Consider the following 23,225-nt stretch of genomic DNA (forward strand, 5'->3'; position numbering starts at 1 on the left):
TTTTAATAATATAAATATAATCGTATGATTTAAGATGAAAATTATTTTTTTATATCTTTATAAGCAAAAACTACAAATGAAAGAAATCGAATCAATTACGTTTCATTTTACCATTAAAAAGGAAAGGCAATCTGACAGAAGTCTGTCAATTTTCCTATCAACGGAAAACCGAAGAGAATTTTGATAGAAACGTATCGACAGAATTTTTATAACATCTTTTTCCCGATTTCTTTCTCGACCAAATGAGAAATGAAAGTCGTGGAATTTTATCCCCTCTCCTAGAGAATTTCGACCAATATCTCTGGCAACGAATTGTCTTCAAATTCTTTCCATCTACCCTTACGACTTACGTTCACGAAAAAGGGACAGAAGAGAATTTCGAAATCTTCTCAGAACGACGGGACCGTACGAATGCGAACTATGGATGCAGGATTCACAGTTATTCCCTATAAAAATTTCTTCCCCCTATTTTTCCTTCGTTTCTCTATCTCTCATTTTCCGATATATCATTTTACTTGAATTCCTCGAAAGTTTTTCCCAGAAAAATTGCGTAATTTCCGATATAATCTCGCGCGTTTTCATAATTTTTATCTCCTATACACATCCTATACGATGAAAATAAAAATGCAGAATAATTTGGACCATCCATTTTCCTAATCTAGTCAAATATTAAATTAAAGTTCAACTTTTATTACAACCATCACAAGGAAAAGACCATCGCTGTCTTTTCATTGACAAAAAAAATATTCCAATCATCAAGATCAAATACATACACACACACACAGAAGAAATGGATTTCGAGAAATATTTGTAGAGAAGAGAGAAAAGGGTAAAAATAGCACGAACACGTGGTAGTAATTACACCACGTTCGATATTCTCGTACTCACCCGTTGCCCCGTCCACCGGACTCGCCTCCAGTTCCGCTCCCGTTCTAACAAACAAAAAAACAAGTTTATTAAGAAATAAGCCTAGTAACAGTTCGAAAAAACCAAGGGGAGGACGCGCGTTCGCGCGAACGACGGCGCAGGCGTACGAAAAAATATTGTACACAGTCTTTGGAAACGCGTGGCCATCGAAGAACAGAGAAAGAGAACCTTTCCGAAAAGAGGAAAAAAAAAAAGTGGCTCGAAATTCAAATTCTGTAAACCTCTTTCTCTCACGACTCTCTCATCTTCTTGCTCTCCCTGGTTAAAAAACCACTCCATTGGCTCGTGACAAGGAATTGTGTGACTAAAGCGAACAAAGGAGACGAGGATCGAACGCTTCTTCCCCCCTCGTTTTCCATGGCCACGCACGCACAATGCTTTGCCCTGTACACAAATCAGTCTCTTTTCGTCTTTTACTTAAATATAATAAAGAAAAAGCTCCGATGGAACAGAGAATCGAGCGTTGATCGGGGATCCGAGAGGAAGAGGGCGCGAGTTCCTTCCCTTCGAGTTAGGCAGAAAAAGGGAAGAGAGATTTCCTCGCCGTTCCCTTCCTCCAACAACCGTTGGACCTTTGACTCGTACATATTAAAAACCTTCGTTGTCATCCTCCTCCATCGCTGTCCATCAGATTGAAAACTCTTCGTCCCTTCGACGCATCGAACTTTCTTCAAATCTCCTTTTTCTTCTTCTTTTTCTCCAAACAATCACACCATCCTAGTTTCCTTCTTATAGAACTCGAAGCCACGGATGATGCTCTCTTTAATCAAAAGTTGGAGCAACGATTCCCCTCCTTCCTTATTCTTATCCTTTCTCTCTCGGCCTCTGCTACTTATCTTTTATTATTCGATTCTCCTCTGTCCATTTGTTCAAACCATCGCGACTTCGATTGGATAATCTTGGAAATTTTCGAAGTAACCGCTTCTTCCTCTCGATCTTCCCTCTCCCCCTCACCGTCTCTCCTCCCGCCACGCTTTTTGCACACGCTCGCCTGCGCCTCATCTGCCCATCCGTCTCGTTCGCCCGGTGTCGCACGGAGGAATGGAAGATTGGAGACAGTTGGTGGTAACAGCCCGTATAAATATAATTATCACGTACAATAATACGTTCGTAAATTTCTGTCACGATAGAGACGATACAATATAAACTTATGGATAGCGAGTTAACAAGTATTATATTTAGAGTTTAGAGCCGCAGGTATCTTCTTCTTCTTCTTCTTCGTCCCTCTTTTCTCTTATTCGACCACGTTCCACGCTTTTCTCCGCTATTTACGCTGTCCACCTCCTCCATTACTGCCCTAATTCTCACTCGTTTCGCGTGAACAGTCTTTTTTCGCGGAAAAAGGAGGGTTTCTTTTCACCCTTGGAGAAGCTTATTTAGACAACACTGGAGCACGACGATTTTTTTTATTTCGTTATTTTCTGTTTTTTGTCTTTCTCTCTTTCTCTCTTTCTCTCTTTCTTGCCCGCTTTATTTTGTTTGTCGTTCAACCACGAAGTGCCACGCCTTCGAGCGCGTCTTCTCCGACGCGAGAATCATTTCGATTTCTTTTTTTTTTTATAACGAGTGGAGTTTTTCGTCGAATGAAATACAGAGTGTTTTTTTTTCTTGCGGTTGTAAAAAAGTCGAGTAGCAAAAATAGGAAGCGAATTTTAGAATCTTTTCTCTTTCTTGTAATATCGAATGGAACGGAGTTGGGATATATGGAGGAAATTGGAATGGAATGGAATGATCACGTGGGAACTCGTGAAACGAGATTGATTTATAAATGATCGAATTGAAACGACGGATGTGTATATAAAAATGTGTCGAGTCTTCGTGCTTTTTGCAAGAGCTGCATATAATAAAAGGTCGCATAACGTGATGAAGCTTGAAACACGTTTGAATTTTATTATAGGAGCAAAAATTAACAGAGAATTTTCACGATTATTCATTAACAGAGTTTAAAATACAAAAATAAGAAAAAAAGAAATTATCAAAAGATCTAATTCCACTCTAATTTTTAATTTAATTTTTAATTCCAAAATACGCAATAATATTTCCAAATAATTTATCGACCTCTTCAATTGTTTCAACGAGCAACAGTCTCTCTTTCTTACATCTCCAAATCTTCAATCCCTTCTCTGAACAAAGTTTCCAACTATTAAGACAGAGGAGCAGCACGTGGAAATGCGATAAAGGGGTAGGAGGGAAACAAAGCCTCGTTTCGAAAGGGATGGGAAGGAGCATCCACGGATCCATCTCCGTCAGAGAGACGCAGACTCGAAGGCATGTCGATTACAACCGAGTAGTCTACTTATTATAACGCGTGTTATAACCTACGTGGAATAGCATCGTCGCATCCGCGAGTAGTTATAATTCTGAAAAAGCGTTTTACTTAACAACGAAAATACTCGTGTACTTATTACACATCGCTAACAAGTTTCTTTTTTTTTTCTTTTTTCTTTTTTAACCTATTTTTACTCATTTTAGGCCTTAACAAACGTACCCCAAACCCTCTTTTCTCTTTTTTTCTTTCTCTTTTTATGGCCACGATCGCCGTTTTCACGGATCGAAGGGCCGCCTACTAAATTCATCCTAGATCGAGGAATCTCGACAAAATGATTTTTCTTTTTCCCTTCGTCGATCGAAAGATAGAGTGTATCCCCCCTCTCCCTTTTTTTTTTTATCTTTTTTCCCGATTTTATTACTCCTCCCAATCTCCGCCCTTAGAGATACGAAAAATGGTTTAGAAAAATGGCAAACGACATCGATGATGATATGAGAATATGTGCGCGATAAAACGTGATGTGAACGCCTGGAAGGACACTGCGACGAATTTTAATTTTAACGCTCGAGGAACATGAATATTGACTAATTTATTAATATCGTTTTATTTGTTTACTTTTTTTCGGCGATATTTCGTTGGTCAAGGTAGATGCACTATCGGTTAAAAGTCGATCCTTTCATACGATAAAAATAAAATATTTTCTAACGATAATAATAATAATAATTCGAGAGATTCTTGTATGAAAAACAATTGTTTGCAACGATTTGATATATTTATGTATTGCATAGATTCGTCAGAAGTATGACTCCTCGGAACTCGTGAAACCTTCAAGATAAAAATGATCGAATCTCAAAAATGTTAAGCTTTCGTTACTTTACGTATTAATCCCAATCTAGCAGCGGATAGTGCAAGTACCTATTTTATTTTTTGAACGGCATTCAAGAGAATAATAAGCCAAGATTTTAAGAACCGCTATACTCTATAAAAATCGGGGAATTTCATTCCTTTCGTTCAATTAATTCGATACTATCAAGAAATCTAATTAGAAATTTTGCCGTCGCGGTGCCTCGACGAGGTGATATTAGTGAAAAATGTTTTCAGAGTTACCTTTGCTTATCCACGCTCCCCCCCCAGGAAAATCTGACGTACGAAAATTGGGGTTTTTATTAAAAAATTGGAGATTGATCGACAACGAGTCACGAATAGCTCTTACGATGATATGTGGAAAGAGTGATTGATATACAAGATTGATATTCACTATGACTATCTAACGAAAATTCTTCGTGAGTGTTCGCTTTTTTCGCAATTGGACGATCTAAAATTTAAATTGCACACACCTTTCATCTTTCATTGCAATTATTACACTTCACATTCTCTAATTTTTCCACGAGAAAAATTGAAATGTTAGCCCATACTGATAATTATATCCAATCAAACGTGTCATCTCTTCTCTTAAACCGGTACCTTAAACCCGTGTCAATTATCAACAACTTAAACACAGCTGCACAGTTGAGAAATTGAAAATTGACGAAAACTCATAATTCCTTCCCTAATCTCCAAGTTTGGAGGGATCGATTAAACCGTTTTTTCAGTTTGGAAAATTAGTAACAGTATCGAAATATCTCGATGATAACCTCACCTGCGTGACCAACGTTTGGAAGGTCGAGATATTTTTAACTATTTTTTAACCTTGTTCCCCGATTATCCGATAGGAAGCATGTTAACTTTTGACACGGAGGGAGGTATATCTTACCGATTACGCGAAAGTTGCAAATTCAAGTTTGCCGAAACTTTTAAGCCAGAGTTACTACGCCAGAAATACTGGCGAAGATTTCTAGAAGGAGCTGGAAAGCCACGCCCGCTGATTTTCCAGTTAATTTCTCTGAAAATAAAGTAACAAGTAGCCACCAATTTTAGACAATGGAGAGTCAAGTTGGCAAATTAATGAAATTTACACGCGAGGATCTCTGCCGATTTCTGATTAATTAAGCAACAGATCGTGCGACAATCTGTCGATACGAGGAATATTTCTTCGCGAGATTTAAATTTTTGTTCACGCTCGTGACATTTTAAGGAGATTTATCAGTGATCATGATGATACCATATTTCGTGTTGATGAAAATAAAGCAGGAAATAGAAATAGATTTTACGTGTGACGTATTTTAATCTAATCTCTTTCGATAAAACAGCGGTTCCCAATTCATACGTTTTACAAAGCTTTTTCTTCAAATGTTGACAACTTTGAAAAGTTAATCAAACATGATCGAAAATTGCAATTCGCTTAACGAAGCTAGAAAAAAAATATGCGCATAAGAAAAATGATGGTTTCCAAATCGTACTAGTAATTTTCCTTTTCGAAACATTTCTTCTCTTCCTCGTCACATCGAAAATGCTCGAAAACCTTGATCGAAGATTCATCAAAATCGTGATTGAAAATCGCAATTACTTAACGAAGCTACGAAAAAAAAACGTGCATACGCAAGAAAAATGGCGGTCTCCAGTAATGTTTACAGGATGGAAAAAATTGTGGCTGGTGATCTTTTATGTGAATAGTTCGGATATATAAGTCCACGTTCGTTTAACTGGAAGGAAAAGAACTGGACTGGGTCACGTCTGAATAGATGGGAAGGCCCGATGAAGACGCAGGAATTCGACCTATATTCTTTGCCACGGTTTGTCCTTTGAACGGTAATCGGTCGAGGAAGAAAGAAAGAAAAATTTTGCTTTTTATCCTTGTTACTTCGAAACGGGAGGGGAGAAGGAAGGAAAAGTTACGGGATGGTTGGATCGCTTTGAACTGGAATCTGGACGGATTGAATCCGCGAAGAATAATTTTCTTTCTCCGTCGATCGAAACATTCTGTGTTTCTGTCCTTTTGTGCCGGCCGAAATGAAATAACGATGATATGCTCGAGAATATTATTTGCATTGATGAATTTTGTATAAAGTCTGTATTACAGCCTTTGAAATCACGCGTTGAATTGAAAATATATATTAAAATGATTAATTTTTATTTACTCGAAAATGATATAAGATACGAAGAGCAGTATAAATATCGTTAAATAGATTAAAAATTTGTACGATACGAAAGTTATAATTTGTACAATTAATTTATTTATCTTTTGAATAGTTGAGAACCACTGATAGATATCGAAATGAACAATTAAAATGCAATGTGTCACGATTTTGGCAGAAACTTCTCACGAAAAGAAAACGAGGTTTTAAAAACGAGAGATGAAGATAATTTTCTTTCACACGTTTCGAACGTGATGATGTGGCAGTGGATTTACATAAGGTTTCTTCGTTAAATTTTGTTTGCCTATCTTAAAAAACAATTTGATATTTATATTCGATATGTTTAAAATTTTGTCATAATAAGGACGTTTCGCAATTTTATTTAAATATCAACTACCTACACCTACAATGTACATGTGAGAATAAAAAAATAAATCTTTCAAGATTATAACAATAAGTTTAATTAATTATACTAAATGAATTTCAAATAAAATAAAAATGAAAATACAGAAAGAGCAAAGCATCTTAATTAAATTATATAAAACCAAATTATCAAATTACGATTAAAAATTCTTATTTTATAGTTTACAGAGATTGTTCCATTGTATCTACAAACAGTTTACCAATACATTGCTGTTATATAACTATAATTAGTTCGTGTAAACTTGTAACTTCGATAACTTATCGTAAACATATCAATAAAATTATTCTCGTGTTGCGAAGTGAACAACAAACGGGAAATATATACGTATATAATCTCTTTAAGTGGTGAAACTGCGAAAATTGCGAACAATCCGAATGGTCGATATGCATACGAATGATAGAATCGATTCGTGATTCGATATGGAAAATGGATATGGAAATTGAGTGATATGGTGGTTGAGGTAGAAGAGATATGAACGATAGATTAATTGTAATTGGTTGGGATAGAAAGAAAAGTTGTGGTGGTTTGGGTGTTAAAGGATGACAAGCGAGGAAAGAAAAGTTATGGGATAAATACGCAGTATGAATAAAAGTTGTAATGGATGAAGAAAAAAAGAAAAAACAGGTGGAAGAAAATTTTGTTCGGAGAAATAATGATCGCAGAATCGTAAATTTTTTAAGAAAATGACTAGAATTGCAGAGAATGGAATTAAGGGAAGATAAGAAAAATATACGAATAATAAATCAAAGGAAATTGAAAAAAGGAAAATGAAAACTATGCAATTTCGTAAAAGAAGAATTACAAAAGAGCACGATAGAAGTATATTAAGAAAATTATAAAAACTTTCTAATAAAAAAGATAAAGAAACTTATAAAATAAAATACGAATCTATCAAAAAATCATTAATAAAATTCAGAAACAAGATCTCTATAAAACAATTTCCTAAAATTGAAAATATCGAATTTAGAAGATCAATAAAGAAAAAATAGTCAACACCAGTAAACAATATTAAAAAAAAAAAAAAAAAAAAAAAAAGAAAAACCATTTATAGCCTCAAAAAAGAGAGGGCACACAAAAAATTTACAATATTTTCAGTGAACAAAAAACAAAACCCAAAAACGAAAGAAAAGTCCATAAAAGAGAATCGAAAAAAAAAAAGAAAAAAGAACAACGACTGTCGGGAAAAATAGTTAAACAAACATAATCCGCTCGATGCAAAGGCAAATTCAATACGATCGAAATCGCGAACTGTCTCTACGCCGAGCAAACAGCGTTTTACACACTCATGAAAGATTCACGCAAAAGGGGGGTGAACGTACCACGGATAAGCAAAGGGACCCTTGTGCGCGTATTTCGCGTATTCGATCTCGAGATGGGCAAAATTTCAACGATCGAGGATTAAGAATAAAGTCACTTGGATGATTCATCACGCAAAGGGTCGAATAATCCCGCAATACAATTAACCGCATCGAGACTATACGAAGAGCGATCACTTATGCAAGTAAGATCATTGCAAGTAACTTTATTCGAAATTTTAATTTTGCCCAATCAATTGATACGCGCTTAGTATGCGTGCGGATCGCGATATGTCGAGTTGTACGCGTGCAACGATTCAGCAGCATAGGTGGCGCTAATTGTGCCAGTGGAGCAGCCCAATAATAGATCCCACGTGTTAGCCTGGTAGCCATCCCACCGGCTCACGGTGCGGTTTATCCCCGAGCGGAGCGAATAAAACGACCGGTTTAACCGGCCGTTAAATTCACGGCGATAAGCCGTTTTATGCAGCCGACAAGATAGCCATTCGCGCGCTCAACGATCGTGCACGCTGAACGGCCGTGCACCGCACTTAATGACACCGAACGCACCTCAAATTTCAGTCGTACACAATATTTTCTACGTCGCGTCGCGGCTGCCGTATCGACCCGATGATCGCGTTCTCATGGAAACTCGCACCGATTTTCGAGCGCGTTAAAGGTAACGAATCAACGTTCAACGATCATCGATTTTAGCCTTTTTAATTGAATAGACTAAGTGTATCGTGATTATTTCGAAGTGAGTTGATGGATGTAGTAATATTTTTATTGTAATATGATCATCGATTTTTAGGATTAGGTGTATTTGCCGTGATTATTTATAAGGAAAGTTTCTTTGAAGTGTGATTATTTGAGAGTGAATCGGTAGATATTTTTTTCTTTTTTCTTTTATGAGAATAGGAGCGAAATTTTCCTGGAAATGCATTAACAGTGATGAGAGTTGTATATGGCAATGAAGTTTAGTACGTGAATTAGATTATAATGGATCGTTGTTACTCGAACGGGGTTTTCTTTGGAAGATGATTATCTATTAGTGAGATATTGCTGACAGAATTAGTAAGTTTGTATTTATGGTTGTAAGATAAGAGTAAATTGTTTAAATTGGTCTTAGAGATTCAGATATTTCAGAGAATTTCGACTACAATTCTTGGTTGGATCTTTGAAGTTTATCGTTGGACGATTATCTCATGTAACTTCTTAATATTTTGCATTTACTTTATCGTACTATAGTTTTGCTAGAGGTGTATATACGAGTACGAACGATTAGAAATGAAATTGTTTCTTGTTAACACGGTGTTAGAATTTGGTTCAAAAATTATACTGGTTAATATTTATGGTTAAGAAACTTTCCTAGCACCCTGTATATTATCGTATATAACAATATATTTCACTTGGTTTTAGTTGGTTTCAATCCCAACGACGATAGATCAAGGATTTTCGTATCTTTATACGTTTTTAGGAGAAATCTATAAAATACTGTGTACTACTAAAATTTTATGTTCATCGTTTTCGTCTTTTGTTTACGTGTGTGTGCTTGGTTATATAGTTTGTTACAACCTTACCTCTATATAAGCTTAATTCTACCCAATTCTTTTCTGGATAACTTTAGAATTCGATTAATTGTTGAATTGCTAAAAGCTATAAAAGACGACTTATCTATATATATATATAAAAAAAGAAAAAAAAAGAGAGAAAGTTGCTAAACAAGTGGAGCCTATTAATAGTTGGTGTAAGATGTAGAATGTTGGTCGAAACTTCTGCCGTGTTAATTATAATACTTAATTCCTTAGAAAACGTACGATTATAGATAGCCAGCCAAGTTGGAAAATAATTTTTTAATGCTTTTCCTTCCTTACAATGACACCTGTCTTGAATAATTTCGTTTTTTCTACGTAAAAGTAAATTATTTAAAAGCAATCTCTATAAAAAAAAAAATAATCGTTTCCATTGAACTTTCGTAGTCGGAAAGAGTTATAATCTTAAGCATTTTTTTTTAACCGATTAATTATTAATCTATCTCAATGCTCAAACTTTCGGTTGTAAAGACGTCTATATATAAATTGCTAGCATCATTGTATATAAAAACGATTTTCGCTCAAAAATGTGTCGGAATAAAAAGATTTAAAGATCGTCGAAAAACGAGTTTCCTGAGTTTATCGTAGAAAAATTTCCGTAGTAAAATCGCGTGATGAATCGCAGAATAAATGTTCCGATACCGACTAAACGCGCTATTACAAAATTGAAAATCCATGCGTACGTAAGGTGAAGGATGAATCGCATCCCATTTACGAACGATAAAATACAAGGATATACAAGGATATATAGCGTAGTACAAACACCAAGTGGATCATTACAAATACACACGTAGAAAAATTCCAGTTTCGAAACTTTTTACTACAAAATACCTTCGTCACACGTTCGCAAAAATTACACTCGTAGAAAAATCTATCTTTCTCGGTGAGATATACCGAGTTTGCATTTTTCAAGCTGAGATATTCTCTCTCTCTCCAGCTAACATATTTACCGAATATTCCAGACTTTTTGTGTGCTACAAGCTTCTGAATGTAAATCGTGTATTCTCTCTCTCTCTTTTTTTTTTAAAAACGTACTAATACTTTTTGCTTGATACTTTTATACACGTTTCATGATGTGCCGTAAGGATTTACATTATGCCAAATTTTATGCATAAATTACACATTACATTTTATCAAAATGCTGCAGAATTATTATCTGCAATTTATTACGAATCTAATGAATAATGCAAATCGCTATTATTTATCCGTGTTTCAGATGAAGAAGAATTTTTATGAAAATTGGTATGAATTTTGATTTTGAATTTACACTTAAGTAAAGCATACGTAATCCGCAAAGCCAGCTTTACGAAGAGTTGAAAAAGGAAATGATATTTCCTAGGGACGAAACGAATATTCTCTCGTACATTGCGATAATCAAATCTTTGATTCGATTCAATAATGATGCTAAAGAAATATTTAAACAGACACGAAAAGGACGCGCAGAAATGCTACGAAGATATATATCTCACGTTCCATAGTTCCATGCAATATCGCTTATTGCATTATACCTAGAATCACTAGATACGATCGCTTCTAATGGAAACGAGAATTAATTTTTTGTACTGTTGATAAAAAACTGGATATATATATATCCAGCGAAGTAATAAAAATTTTAAATATAATAAATAAATTTTGTACGATATAATATATTTTGTCGAAACATACTATTCGTTAAGAAAAAATAGAACAAAGTAAGAAGAAACAAATTTCTTATAATATTAAACAGTAATTTTCTAGCAATCTGGGGGAAAAATATGGACGATTCCTCGCGTCACCTCATAAAATATCAAACTTATACATAATACAACAACGCAAGACCATTCGCTTGATTCTCCCCACATCCCCGAGATAATGGAAATCCCCGAGTTTATATACTTCCTGCACGATGCAGATCGCGTAGCGCGCAATAATTTCGCTCGTCGCGGATTGCATAGAAACACGTGGTGCATCGTGATAAATGGCCAAAGTTAAATACACTCCTTTAAAAGCACACAGCCACGCGTGTAAATATTACAAAGAGGATTGCCAGGAGAAACGTACGAGTCGTTTTTCTATTTCTTCAATTTCGTTAATTGGAGAAAATTGAGATTGGAGACGAGAATATTCAGAACGCGTATGTGTGTTTTGGCGTTCATGAGTTATTCATCGCGTATCGAGATCTTAAATTGCCATTATTAATTTGTGACGATGGAATGGTGATTTTGTGAAGGAAGGTAAAGATTGTTCGGAGCAATGAATCTTACATGTCGATTATGTTAAGTATTTATTAATATAAGTATGAATGTATCAAAAATGAAACAATATGTTGTGCATTTTGAAAGTTTAAATACTTTTATAATTAAAAAAACTACTTTTGAAATAATTTTTAAGGTAAATTATCGAAATATTAAAAAAGTTTATTGTTAATCATTCTACGCATCAGAGTGGATCTTCGTTAATTTAATTTTAATTATAAAACACAACGAACATGTTATTTTGAAGGAACGAGGAAAAATCTTGGAAATTTTTAATTGTTTAGATTTTTCTTAACTTTCTCTTTCCATATTTTTTTACTCTTGTTATCGCTTCCGGGCTTTTGTTGTGCATTAGTTACTCCCTTAATTGGAAAATCTCCGCTGAAATAGCGAATTTGCTACTGTTCTCGAAAAACTTAAGAAGAAGATCTAATTATGCATTACTTTTTTAAAGACTTGTCTCTTGCCTCGAGCAATTTGCCGTTTAAATTGCTAAATTCTTTTAGTTGGGATTAAGGTCTAACTTAATCGCAAAATCTCTATGCTATTTTTTTAAACCAAACATTAACTACAATTCGAACAAATTTTCTATTTATAACAAACAAAATTTATATTATTCAAATTTATTTCAATTATCTTATTTTAAATTACAAAAATTTTATTTTCCTTTTCCATATTATATATAATTCCAACGTTAAACGTTTAGTTTTGAAAGGTTTCAGCGTCAATATTTAATTTCAGTTTTCGAAATTTGTTTATAAATTTTTATATGGTAAACGTTCGCAATAAATTTTCTCAATTATGTTCGAAAAATCGAATAAATGAAAATCACGAATATTTAAAACGATTACAATGGAATATAAAAATAAACGCAAAAAATAAAAAAAAATTAATACAATAACTTTCAAATTTTAATAACTTGTAAAAAATATCAACGTCTCACAATCTCTTCCTTTAAAATTTCTTTCCCCTAAAATTTCCAAGTTCGTTCAATTTTTTCCAAAAATTCACGTTACATATTTTAATTTCGTAAAAATAATAAAAAGCTTGATCCAATTTTGCTAATTTTCTCCGAACAATGTACACGCTCGTTTTACTGCAAAATTGCGAGAAACCCTTTTCGAAATTAAAGTAGAGAAGAAAGGAAAATAATTTCAAGCATGAAAATATCATTTCCACTTGGCTGACGTGTAACGACATCATTCGAACACCTACACCCTCCATTCCTCGAGAAGCAACCGGACACAACCTTCTAGCATCACGGTTGGCATCACCAAAAAACGGTTAATACCAATCTTTTTCTCACTCTTTCCTCAAGTAAGTTTCACCTGTTCCGTTCTAACCTAACGTCCCCATCGAATATTTCTATGACTCGATCATCTTTCCGCAACCGAATATCCCTAAAGACCCAATATCTCTAATTAATTCAATGCCATAGAAATATCCCTAGATTAGATGCATGAGCCAGTGAGATGCAACCCATGAGCTACACGATTTCCCTCGCCACGCGTTCGCCAGTTATCACACGAAAGCTTCTTATTAACCCTACGAATATATCCTTTCCTCCTCCCCCCTGGAGGAAACACGGCTAAACGGTTCCATCTTTTTTTTTTTCTTTTTACGTTATTAATTGACACAAAACTACCGCGTAGGCTATAGTATCGTTACTATACGTGTTAGATATACCTTTAACGTGTAATGTATTTCTCGCGTGTGTGCATAACAATGCTTATCCATTTGCCGCAACGTAGCAACGTAACTCGAAAGAATTTTCGATACGAGTAAGAGATGTCATTTTTTAAGCGAGTCTCCGAACTGTAATCTTTCGATTTCACACGATTTAATTAAGACAGGTCGAACAGATCGTGAGACAATTTCTGGAAACATCGTGCCCTGAAAATCACCACGTTAGAAATAGAATCCTTTTCAGCGATTTGACCGTAATTCGAATTGATATACACGATTATCTCCCGATTTAACATTCGTATATCCCAAATTTCTTTCTAATTTTTCGAGTTACGTCACCGCCACAACAAATAAAACGAATTCGTATCGTGAGTCGATATCGCGTGTGCGTGCACGAAATTGCGGTTGCCCCGCGCGAGAGAATGGCCGGGGTTCTGAGAGAAGGATATACAGGAATAGGTTAATAGCCGTATATCCGTCGGGCATTCCGTTTATGGCAGCGCCAGCAAGCGATTTGCACGAGCATTCGACGTTGACCGGTAACAGGCGGTTTGATCTCTGCTAAACTCTCGAGAGTTCTTGCGGTTTATGTCGCGTTTCCGTTGCGAACGCTTGCGGAGATTTCGCTTTTAACGCAACCATCAGTTCCGGATCAAATATTCAACGTCCAATCCTCTTCGTGTTCTCTTCGCTCTTATTCTAATCGTTATTTTTGTTCCTTTTCCTTTTCTTTTTCTCTTTTTCCTCTTTCACAGAACAGTTATCGATAGACCTAACCTATTAATTCTATCTAGGAAAGATATCCGTCTCGTTCTCCTTCGAGAGAAGAGGGGAGAGCTAAAAGCTCTACTCCCACGAGACGGAATGCTGTATCTAACGAGCTTATTATTATATCAGGTGTTGCATACCTAATCGTCCAGAAATACTTTAACGGGTGATCTCTATTTATTTGATCCCCGGGGACATTCTCTCGGCGGATAACGCTTTGACGCGCGTTCGTAGGACCGCGAATTTCGAGATGATCCCGCGTGTAGAGTGCAAAGTCTTGGACCCGAGGCTGCGAGAATTATTCAAAGAGGAAGTCTCTCGGTGGAAATCAGAATTCTCTGGCGCTTCGTCGAACAAATCGCGAATAAATCAATGGAGGAAAATCCGCGTGGGAAGGAAAAGTTTTCTCTTTCGACAATCTCTCTCTTTCTTCGAGAGAGCCTCGCACGCAACAACAACCATTTTGCACGTGGTGTCTCTCATCGATGCATTTTATCTTTTCTTACTTTCAGATCTACAGATTTTCTAAAAATCGTTTGTTTTATTCAATTTCATCTCAAGACGATCCCTCTACAAAGGGATGCCATCGAAACGATTGTTCGACGAGCACTGACGAATCCGATGAACAATCGACAGCAGCCTCGAGTTTCGAGAAAAACGGCTAAGAACACGTTAGACATAACGACATATGCGACAATATTACATTATACAATATCCATGATCGTTAGAATCGTACAAGATATAGATACACAGTTAACGTCACTAGACGCGAGTACGTATTCCTCGTTTTTTTTTTCTTTTTTCTTTTTTCCATTTTGCTTCGCCTCCCTCGAAGGAATCGCCATCACCCTTGCTCTCTTAATTCGTTTCATATAAAAGTGAGAAATGGTACACAATTGGTCCGGGCCGTTTGCTCGTTGGGCCTCGTTCGCAAAGCAATGTCGGGGATGCGGATACGGTCGGTCGAGCATTCCACGTGTTCAAATGGGATAATTCCTTTTGTACGTCGGAAGAACGCAAAGAGGAGGGGCCATTGGCTCGTGTGCACGTTGGCACATGACAAATGGTTTGAATGGAAAACCTACAGGTTGTTCGGAGATAGAATTTCTACGAAATTGTGACCGGACTATTTAGCAAAAGAATCGATCGAGCTTTATCTTCGATATTTATTCCCTCTAACTTGCGAAATCTGCGTAAAATTTTTTTTTAAGTAACATATATTTCATACGAACATTTAATCAGTCTCGCTCTTTGCACGGATTCTTTCTTCCTCGTTTCGATTCTTCGTGGAAAAATTTCTCATTTTGCGAAATTATTGAAACAAATATATTAAATCAAAATCACTTCTTTTTCGATTAATCCTTACTTTAGATTAAATTAAACTTCGTTTTGCAATGATTAATTAAATTGTTTATATAAATTAAAATCGAATATATTTCGCCAATAACATGTTGGGAACAAATAACTCTGTTTTTCATCGAGACATTTCTCGCCACCAAGAAGAACATTTTGTAGAAAAGGCAGCCACGTGTACAGAATTCCAAGCGTGCATAGAAATGCAATTTCGTCGAATTACTCGAAGCAATGAGGAAGCTACGAGTCGAATAAAACTTTGAAGTGCAGCAAGTGCAGATTTCGAAGGAATATCTCGTCATTCTCATTTGCAATTTCTGTCTTCCAAGACAGAATTATATTTTTAAATAAATGGCCTCTTTTATCGAAGGGCATTCGATTTTATGATCACGCGTAAACGAAATAAAAATTATGAGATTCTATTTTTTATCGACAATAAATTTTCGGTATAATATAATCATTTCTATTCGAAGATGTAATGTTACAAAGGAATTTTATTTCTTTATTTTAGACAATTTTATGTTGTTCTATCGGTACTGCTTAAACTTGCATCTAATTTCATCCTTGTAATGTTCTCTAGGATATTGCTCAGGAGATTAGCTTTTCATCTGATTAAATTTTCAACAACCTCAGTGTATTATGAACCATGTAATCATGTAACACTCTAATAAGAACAGTAATCTTCATGGAAAGTCATTCGACTTATTATATGTCAAAAAGATTATCTCGTATAAAAAGTATTGGAGATAACGAAAATTAAAAAAGAATATGGCAAAATTCGAACAATTTTTATAGAATCGAATAATAATAATAATATAAAATTCTATCTTTAGTAAGGAATATGAAAGTCTTCAGATATTTTTATATGAAAATAAAAAAAATATATATTTTCTTGCTTGTTTAGAAATAACGAACGAAAGAAGAAAATCGCATAAAAGTCAAGAAAAAAGAAAAATAAATAAAACAAAAGAAACATAGTGAAGTTATGTTGAATAATTCATCTTAGTAATACAGAGAACATTTGTTTTCGAAAGCTTGTTAATAATACCGAGGGTTATAAGTTAATTGAAAATTCACCGATATTAAAATCACTAAGTTCCTTGATTTAATGCAATATTAATTATTTTTGTCGACTTGTAACAAAATAATTTTTAAAACGAACTTGTTTCGTTAAATAATTATTACCGTCAAACAATGCAATAGAAAAAAAAATTAGTTTTCATTTTGTACCGTCGATCCGTTGCACAATTCGTTTTTATGATTGAAAAATAAAAAGAAATTTTTTTTTAATTTTGAAAATTAAAATTTTTTAATTTTAAATTTAAATATCTCAAATATGTTCTGACCGAATATTGGATTTTTCATTGTTTCAAGTTTATCAATTTCTCACATAAAATTCTTATTAAATTTGAAATGAAAATTAAATTTCCATTGAAAAATAATTTTTCCATATTCTTGTTATTATGTCTGTATCACTTAGAAGGAGAATATCTTGATCTACTTTTAGTAATCCCCATTGAATTCAAGCTTTATTCATTGCATAAAGGTTTCAATATAATGTATTGAAACTTTTATAAACTCGTAAGATATTAAATTTCGAAGAAGGAAATTTTTCTTCGAACCTATTTTTTAAACAAGCAAGTTTATCTAATAACAATATAATATTTATATAATATTATCTACCTAAACGATAGATACAAATTTATGAATAAATTTCTAGACATTTCGTTATATATTTTTAATTTGCATTTATTTTATTAATAACAACTTTTCTGAAATTCAAAAAAAAAACCAATTTACTAACAAAATCTATACCCATTCCTCTTTTCAAAACTTTATCCCTCTTCTTTGATTCCACATATCCTCCAATAGAACAGACATTTTATAAGCACTTCGATATACAACAAATACATTACACGATAAAAATCATGATAAGAAAATACGAAAATCCCATTCTACAAAAAACAATTATCTCCACAAAACCGGTACATTTAATTTTCAAATTACCATAACTTTTAACTTTTATTCCTTTCGTTGCCAAATACCTGTTTAGCATGTCCTTTCCATTAAGAATATATTCAGAAAATTTCCTTCCACCACACGATATTCCCATTTGCCACGTACCGAACGTACCCAATAACATCTCTCCTCCTCCCAAGCAATAAAAGAAGATCCTCTCATTGCTAATCATCCATCCACGTGGACACGCCACCATCCAATCCCCCTTCTTCACCGTGCATCGATTTGGAACGAGCGCCGCACGACAATTCTCCCGACTTTTCGCTGCTATTGACATCACCGGTGAATCGCGTCTCGGGCGGATATGACCCGCCAATTACCAGAAAAATCGATCGACCTAGAGCGATACGTGGCCTCCGACCAATTAAGCGGAGCTGGAATGGTTGCTGGTCAGACCCGAGCCACGATTCCGCGATCGTGTCGTAATTCTAAATAAAGGTGGAATTTACTACGAGCCAGATGTTTTTTTTATACCGTGTTGTTGGACGCGTTCGCTTGATTAGAAAAATTTCGTTTTCGTTTCTTTTCTTCTTAAGGGTGGTAACTGTGATTTCGATCTTTTTTCTTTTTCTCATTTTGATCGAAGTTAATTTTGCGATTCGTACTACACCTTGTGATGGTATGAAAAAGAGAATTGTAGAAATTTCTGATTGTAGCATATTATGAAATAAAAGTGAATTAAAAAAAAAAATAAGCGAAAGTGTTTCTTTCGTGAAAAGAAATGGTTTCGTGTTTATATTTGTCGATGTAATTTTTTTAATAATTGCCAATTTTTGCTCGTCAATTTATTGGCAAATTTATGGTATTTTAGACTGTAATGAGATCAGTGAAAAATGAAAGTACAGTCGTGCAGAATTTTAATTATCTCGAATAAGTTAATTCGTTTTCATTTAAAAAATTCACTGAATAAAAAAAAATCACTCAACAAATTGTTCGACCAAAATTTTCCCATAAAAAATATTCTAAAATATTTACAGAAGCTTATAATTACAAAACAATACATAACATATTACTATATTATTCTCACAGGATTCGAATATTCGCGAAAATTATCAATCTTTCGAACACTTTCGTTTCCATTGTTACACCAGACAAGGTTGAGAAACACTGTCCCGCATCTATTCGTGTCTGGCGCTCGTAGGAAATCCCACCTGAAGCTATCCGGATCGCGAACAGGTACATGCCCGGTATTTCTTACCCAACCCCTAATACACTAACACCAAATTACGTACGCACGATCAATTAATTGCTAGCTTAATTAAGAGTATTATACGGCTGCGAAGTCTTTAGATACGGAAGCATATACTTTGGACGTGTGTACGACGCGTGTGTGTCGCGCCCGTGTGTATGTGTATGCGTGTATTGGCTTTCATCTTTATACACCACGTTGTCACCACGTTCGTTAATATTCGATCGAACGTGGCACTCTCATTCCCACACTCGACCATTCGTATTCATTATTACTTTTCTTGTACGAATTTTCACGGTCATCGTCGGCGGCGTTGTATCGCGTCTTGTATGCTCAATGTTTTATCCGTTCCGTTGTGAAAACTATTGCGGATTTGTTTATACGGTTATACGGTATACGCGATATCGATCGTTTCGAGATTACGAAGTGGTGGTATGCGAGCGAAAATCTTACTCTCCCACCCCTGAAACATCGGGCGGTGTGACATCGTGGGTTATAATCGTGGGGGATCGAGAATCGGGCGGATGTTATGGGACATTGGATTCCGTTATTGGCGTGTGGTTTCCGGATAACGCGCGCTGCTTAGCGAGGATTCTGTGCACAATATGCGCACAATGTGTGGAATAATCTCTTTAGGATGGAACGATCGTGGGAATCCGTCGTTTTTGGCTTCGAGATATTTTGAGATAAGGGATGTCGTTTTGGATGAAATTTTAATAAATGTATTTTAGTCTTCTTTTTTTATATTTCTCTAAAAGTCGATAATATCTCGATGATATATATATATGTATGTTATTGCTGTACAAAAGATGGAATTTTGGAAAAAAAATTTCGTTGCAATAAGAAATTGTCTTCTTAATTTGTTTTTAAATCAGAAGCGATTTTTTTCGTCAATTTTCTCTACCAAGATATTTCAATAAATATTCAAAGATCTAATATCACATTGCGTAATTCTCGATCCAGGAATATACCCACGAATCACATCGCTTGGCTATCGACTGTAATTATCTTCTATCATACTATCAGCATATATAATGTCCACTAGTTACGAATACTACGAGATACACGACGAGGATCGTTAATTTTGTCCGTCGATCGTGTATCTTTGATAAAATTCACCCTTAGCTTAGATCGAGTGAAATACAATACGAACTATCAACATATAAAAAAAAAAGAAAAGAAAAGATTAAGAAAGAACAGTATTTCGATCACGATTAATCACGATTAATCTACGATGCATAATTAAATTTCACTCGACGAGTTCTCTCTCGAATTAACGAAAATACAAATTCGTTGAATCGTAAAATTTCGCGATTTATTTATTCGTATTTCGCGCGGGAAATGTGGAACGGAAGGAAGCGTGTATTGTCCACGTAATGTCACGTGATCTGGCGTGATATCGAGTTTCGCGTGTTCAATGAAATGGAATATATTGCGAAACTTTCTAGGAACACGTGATCGACGAGAAGCTCGCCCTTTGTACTACGTTGGTTAAGTGGAATTGATTCGTTTATTGTGCACTCTTTCGATACATAATTTCGAGCAAAAGCGGAAAATTATGACGGTACTTTGTTGAGATATGTCTAATCATCCGTATAAAGGGAATCATTGAAAACAATTTGGCAGACAATTATTGATATGTGGGAACCGAATTGTAATTAGTATGAAAATTGAAATAATGAATAGTGACGATGAAGGTACTTAAGGATTCCTGTTGCTTTTCTTTGACAAGGAAATTCTGATAACTCTAGATTAACGATGGAAATTCTTAAAAGTTTTGAATTATTAAACTTTTCTTGGTAAAAGTTAAGATTTCTTGATCCTGATTATAAATATTTTTAAATAATTTTTTAAAAAAAGAGATATCGATTATATTCATAAAAATTTTTACTGAATATTATACATTCATTTGTCAATAAATTTTGTAATACGTTCAAAAAATATTAAAAAGTTTCTTAAAAAAAAAATATTCAAATATTCTTTTCCTAAAACTTAGCGCGAGAAAATTTATATTCTATCATAATTTGAAAAAAGATATTCCAATTAATCGATTAATACATTTTCACTATCTTCCGAATAAGTGAAGTTATTAATCGGAATGCCTTCACGGCAATTTCCGATCTAAAATCCAGGGTTTGATATTACGTCAGCGGCGCCTTTTATCGCATTTAAACGATCGATAAACGGGCACGAAACACGGGATCCGTGCCTTTTGGCGAATCTATCGTCGATCAGACAAATACCATCGTGTTCCATGTGAATCGAAATACCGATGAATCCATTTTCTTTTTCGCTTCTATTCGTTCCTTCTCGCCTTTCTCAGAAGCGATTTCGTTTCGATGTGCACGAGATTCCCTCTCAATCGTGCCTGCGCGATTTGTTCTTCATCCTCTATTTATATATCTACCTCCTTCATTTCTATTTTCCATTTTTTCTCCCACCGATAAACCATTTTTAACGTTGTACGAGCTTTGCACGCGATATATTTGAAAAATTCGAACGATTTAATTCGGAAGAAATACAATAATATTCGTTTTAATCATCGTTATTTCGTATCCATCAATTCTTAGAAGTAGAACCTTAAAACGAACTTCGAGAATATTGAACAAAATTGACATCGATCTTTTATCCGATTCAAACTCGTTTTTTTGCTTTTAGGTTAAATTCGCAAAAATTACTTGCCCAGATTCTATCCCTACGAATGCTAAAACGAACTCTACCTATAGTCGATTAATTTGTAGGTTATGTCAATCTCTTGCTTTCAAAACACGAGCATATGAATCGATGAAGAGGATGAACGGATGTATACATGTAATTTTCTTAAATACTATGTTCGATGGTCGACTATAAGATTAGGTTAAGCTGTTCATGTGTACCGGCGTATATTATAGTCTCGTGACTTGTACTTGCAATATTAAACACGAGTATCATAAGGAAAGATTTTCCTCTAGTACGAGTCTAATTTCTCTTAAATATAAATACACACGTTTTATTCGTTTGCACGCTATGTTATAATATCGAATTGCATGTGCGTCGATGTGTCTAGACGTGGACAAAGAAGCCACGAGAAAGAATGAGTCGCGCCGAAAGTAAAGCGCGGCCATATTGGAAATATTTGGGAACCTATGAAAGACTATCGTTCCCTGCTGTGTACATAGGAAACGTTAATTGACCGAATAATAATACTTATAGCCTTGTCTCGCGAATAATCCTCGTCAGACCGCGCAGGCACGCGGTTTCTAATAATACTACCTTAAAGCGTATCGATTATTAAAGCACCATCTAATTATTCCTATGATCTATTTTAATTATGTAAGCCTTTATTTATCGTCGATGCATCCGTCGCACATGGATATTTGGTTTTATTACTTACTCGAAATCGATCGAATCGTCGACCACCATTACCAATGAATCTTGAATTGTGCACTCAATTTATCATCACTTACAAGTATATTGCTTGGCCAAGCGTCACTGACGTTGCACTTGATGAATTGACTAGTACCATCGTTCATTATTTATATCGTGTTTATGATTTTTCGATACTTTTTGGGATTTTTTCGCGATCAAAAACGAGAATGGATCACGAGCACGCGTGATCCACGTCCGACAAAGCTTCACTTCCGCCATGTTTTAATATCGTTAATATTGACTTGGATCGTGCCACACTAGATGGCATCACGGTTACAGTTTAAATCTTTTTTAAATTCGTAAGTTTCCTCTCTTTATGCTTTACATTTTCCTTTGTACGCATTCAGCATACTCGACACTCGATAGTGGAAAAAGAGCTGTGAATCGTGACGTGACAATAATCGTATCCGGTGTTATGTGCGACGCTATTGAATTGGTCAGGTAATTTCAAAAAAACGTTATTATTATCGTAGCATTAGAAGCCGAGTAATATAAGTTGTTCCCTGTATTGTAATTGGTTCGTTTTGTATATTTCATTCCTAAGTTGCTTTATGTCAACGAAGTATGAAATTAGATAATTGTAGATTATTTTCATTTACTTATTTCACTCGATTTCTTTTTTGTGCAGGATGTTAAAAGCATCTTTCATTTATTTTTAATTCTTTTATCTATTAATATCTAAGAAATTTATAATTTCACGATTATAAATATAAATACATGTATCTCAATTAGAAACTGATGAAACTTGATAAAATATAAACTGTTCAGAAAAGAAAATATATAATTAAAGATTGCTTTTAAATAAACAATTAGTACATTGTAAAAAATTTAATAAAGAAAATCTAGACGAAATATATAAAATCAGCTATTAACATCCTACACATAGAATACATTCAAATTATTATAAATTAATATAACTCAAATACTGTAAACAATTAACGAGATGGAAACAGCGGAAATAATCTTATTAAAATACTTAACTCTACGATTTTACCCAATCTCCGAATCTCGAGTACGCCTTACAAAGATTTTCGTGTCCTCACTTTA

The 23,225-nt window shown here is 34.7% G+C and overlaps 1 protein-coding gene and 1 long non-coding RNA gene across 7 annotated transcripts in view; one reads left to right on the top strand and one right to left on the bottom strand.

Annotated features, from left to right (window-relative positions):
• Positions 1 to 23,225, bottom strand: part of LOC108001507 (uncharacterized) — a 189,693-nt gene that overhangs the window by 65,544 nt on the left and 100,924 nt on the right. For all 6 annotated transcript variants that reach the window (XM_062076192.1, XM_062076193.1, XM_028668338.2 and 3 more), the window contains one exon: positions 889 to 932. In XM_062076192.1, the coding sequence (XP_061932176.1) occupies positions 889 to 932 (44 nt within the window). The remainder of the gene's footprint in view (positions 1 to 888; positions 933 to 23,225) is intronic.
• Positions 22,384 to 23,225, top strand: part of LOC133666246 (uncharacterized) — a 37,136-nt gene continuing 36,294 nt past the window's right edge. The window contains exon 1 of the long non-coding RNA XR_009830099.1: positions 22,384 to 22,619. This is a non-coding gene — a long non-coding RNA (uncharacterized LOC133666246). The remainder of the gene's footprint in view (positions 22,620 to 23,225) is intronic.

This window comes from Apis cerana, linkage group LG6 (assembly GCF_029169275.1).
Source record: "Apis cerana isolate GH-2021 linkage group LG6, AcerK_1.0, whole genome shotgun sequence".
NCBI lineage: Eukaryota > Metazoa > Arthropoda > Insecta > Hymenoptera > Apidae > Apis > Apis cerana.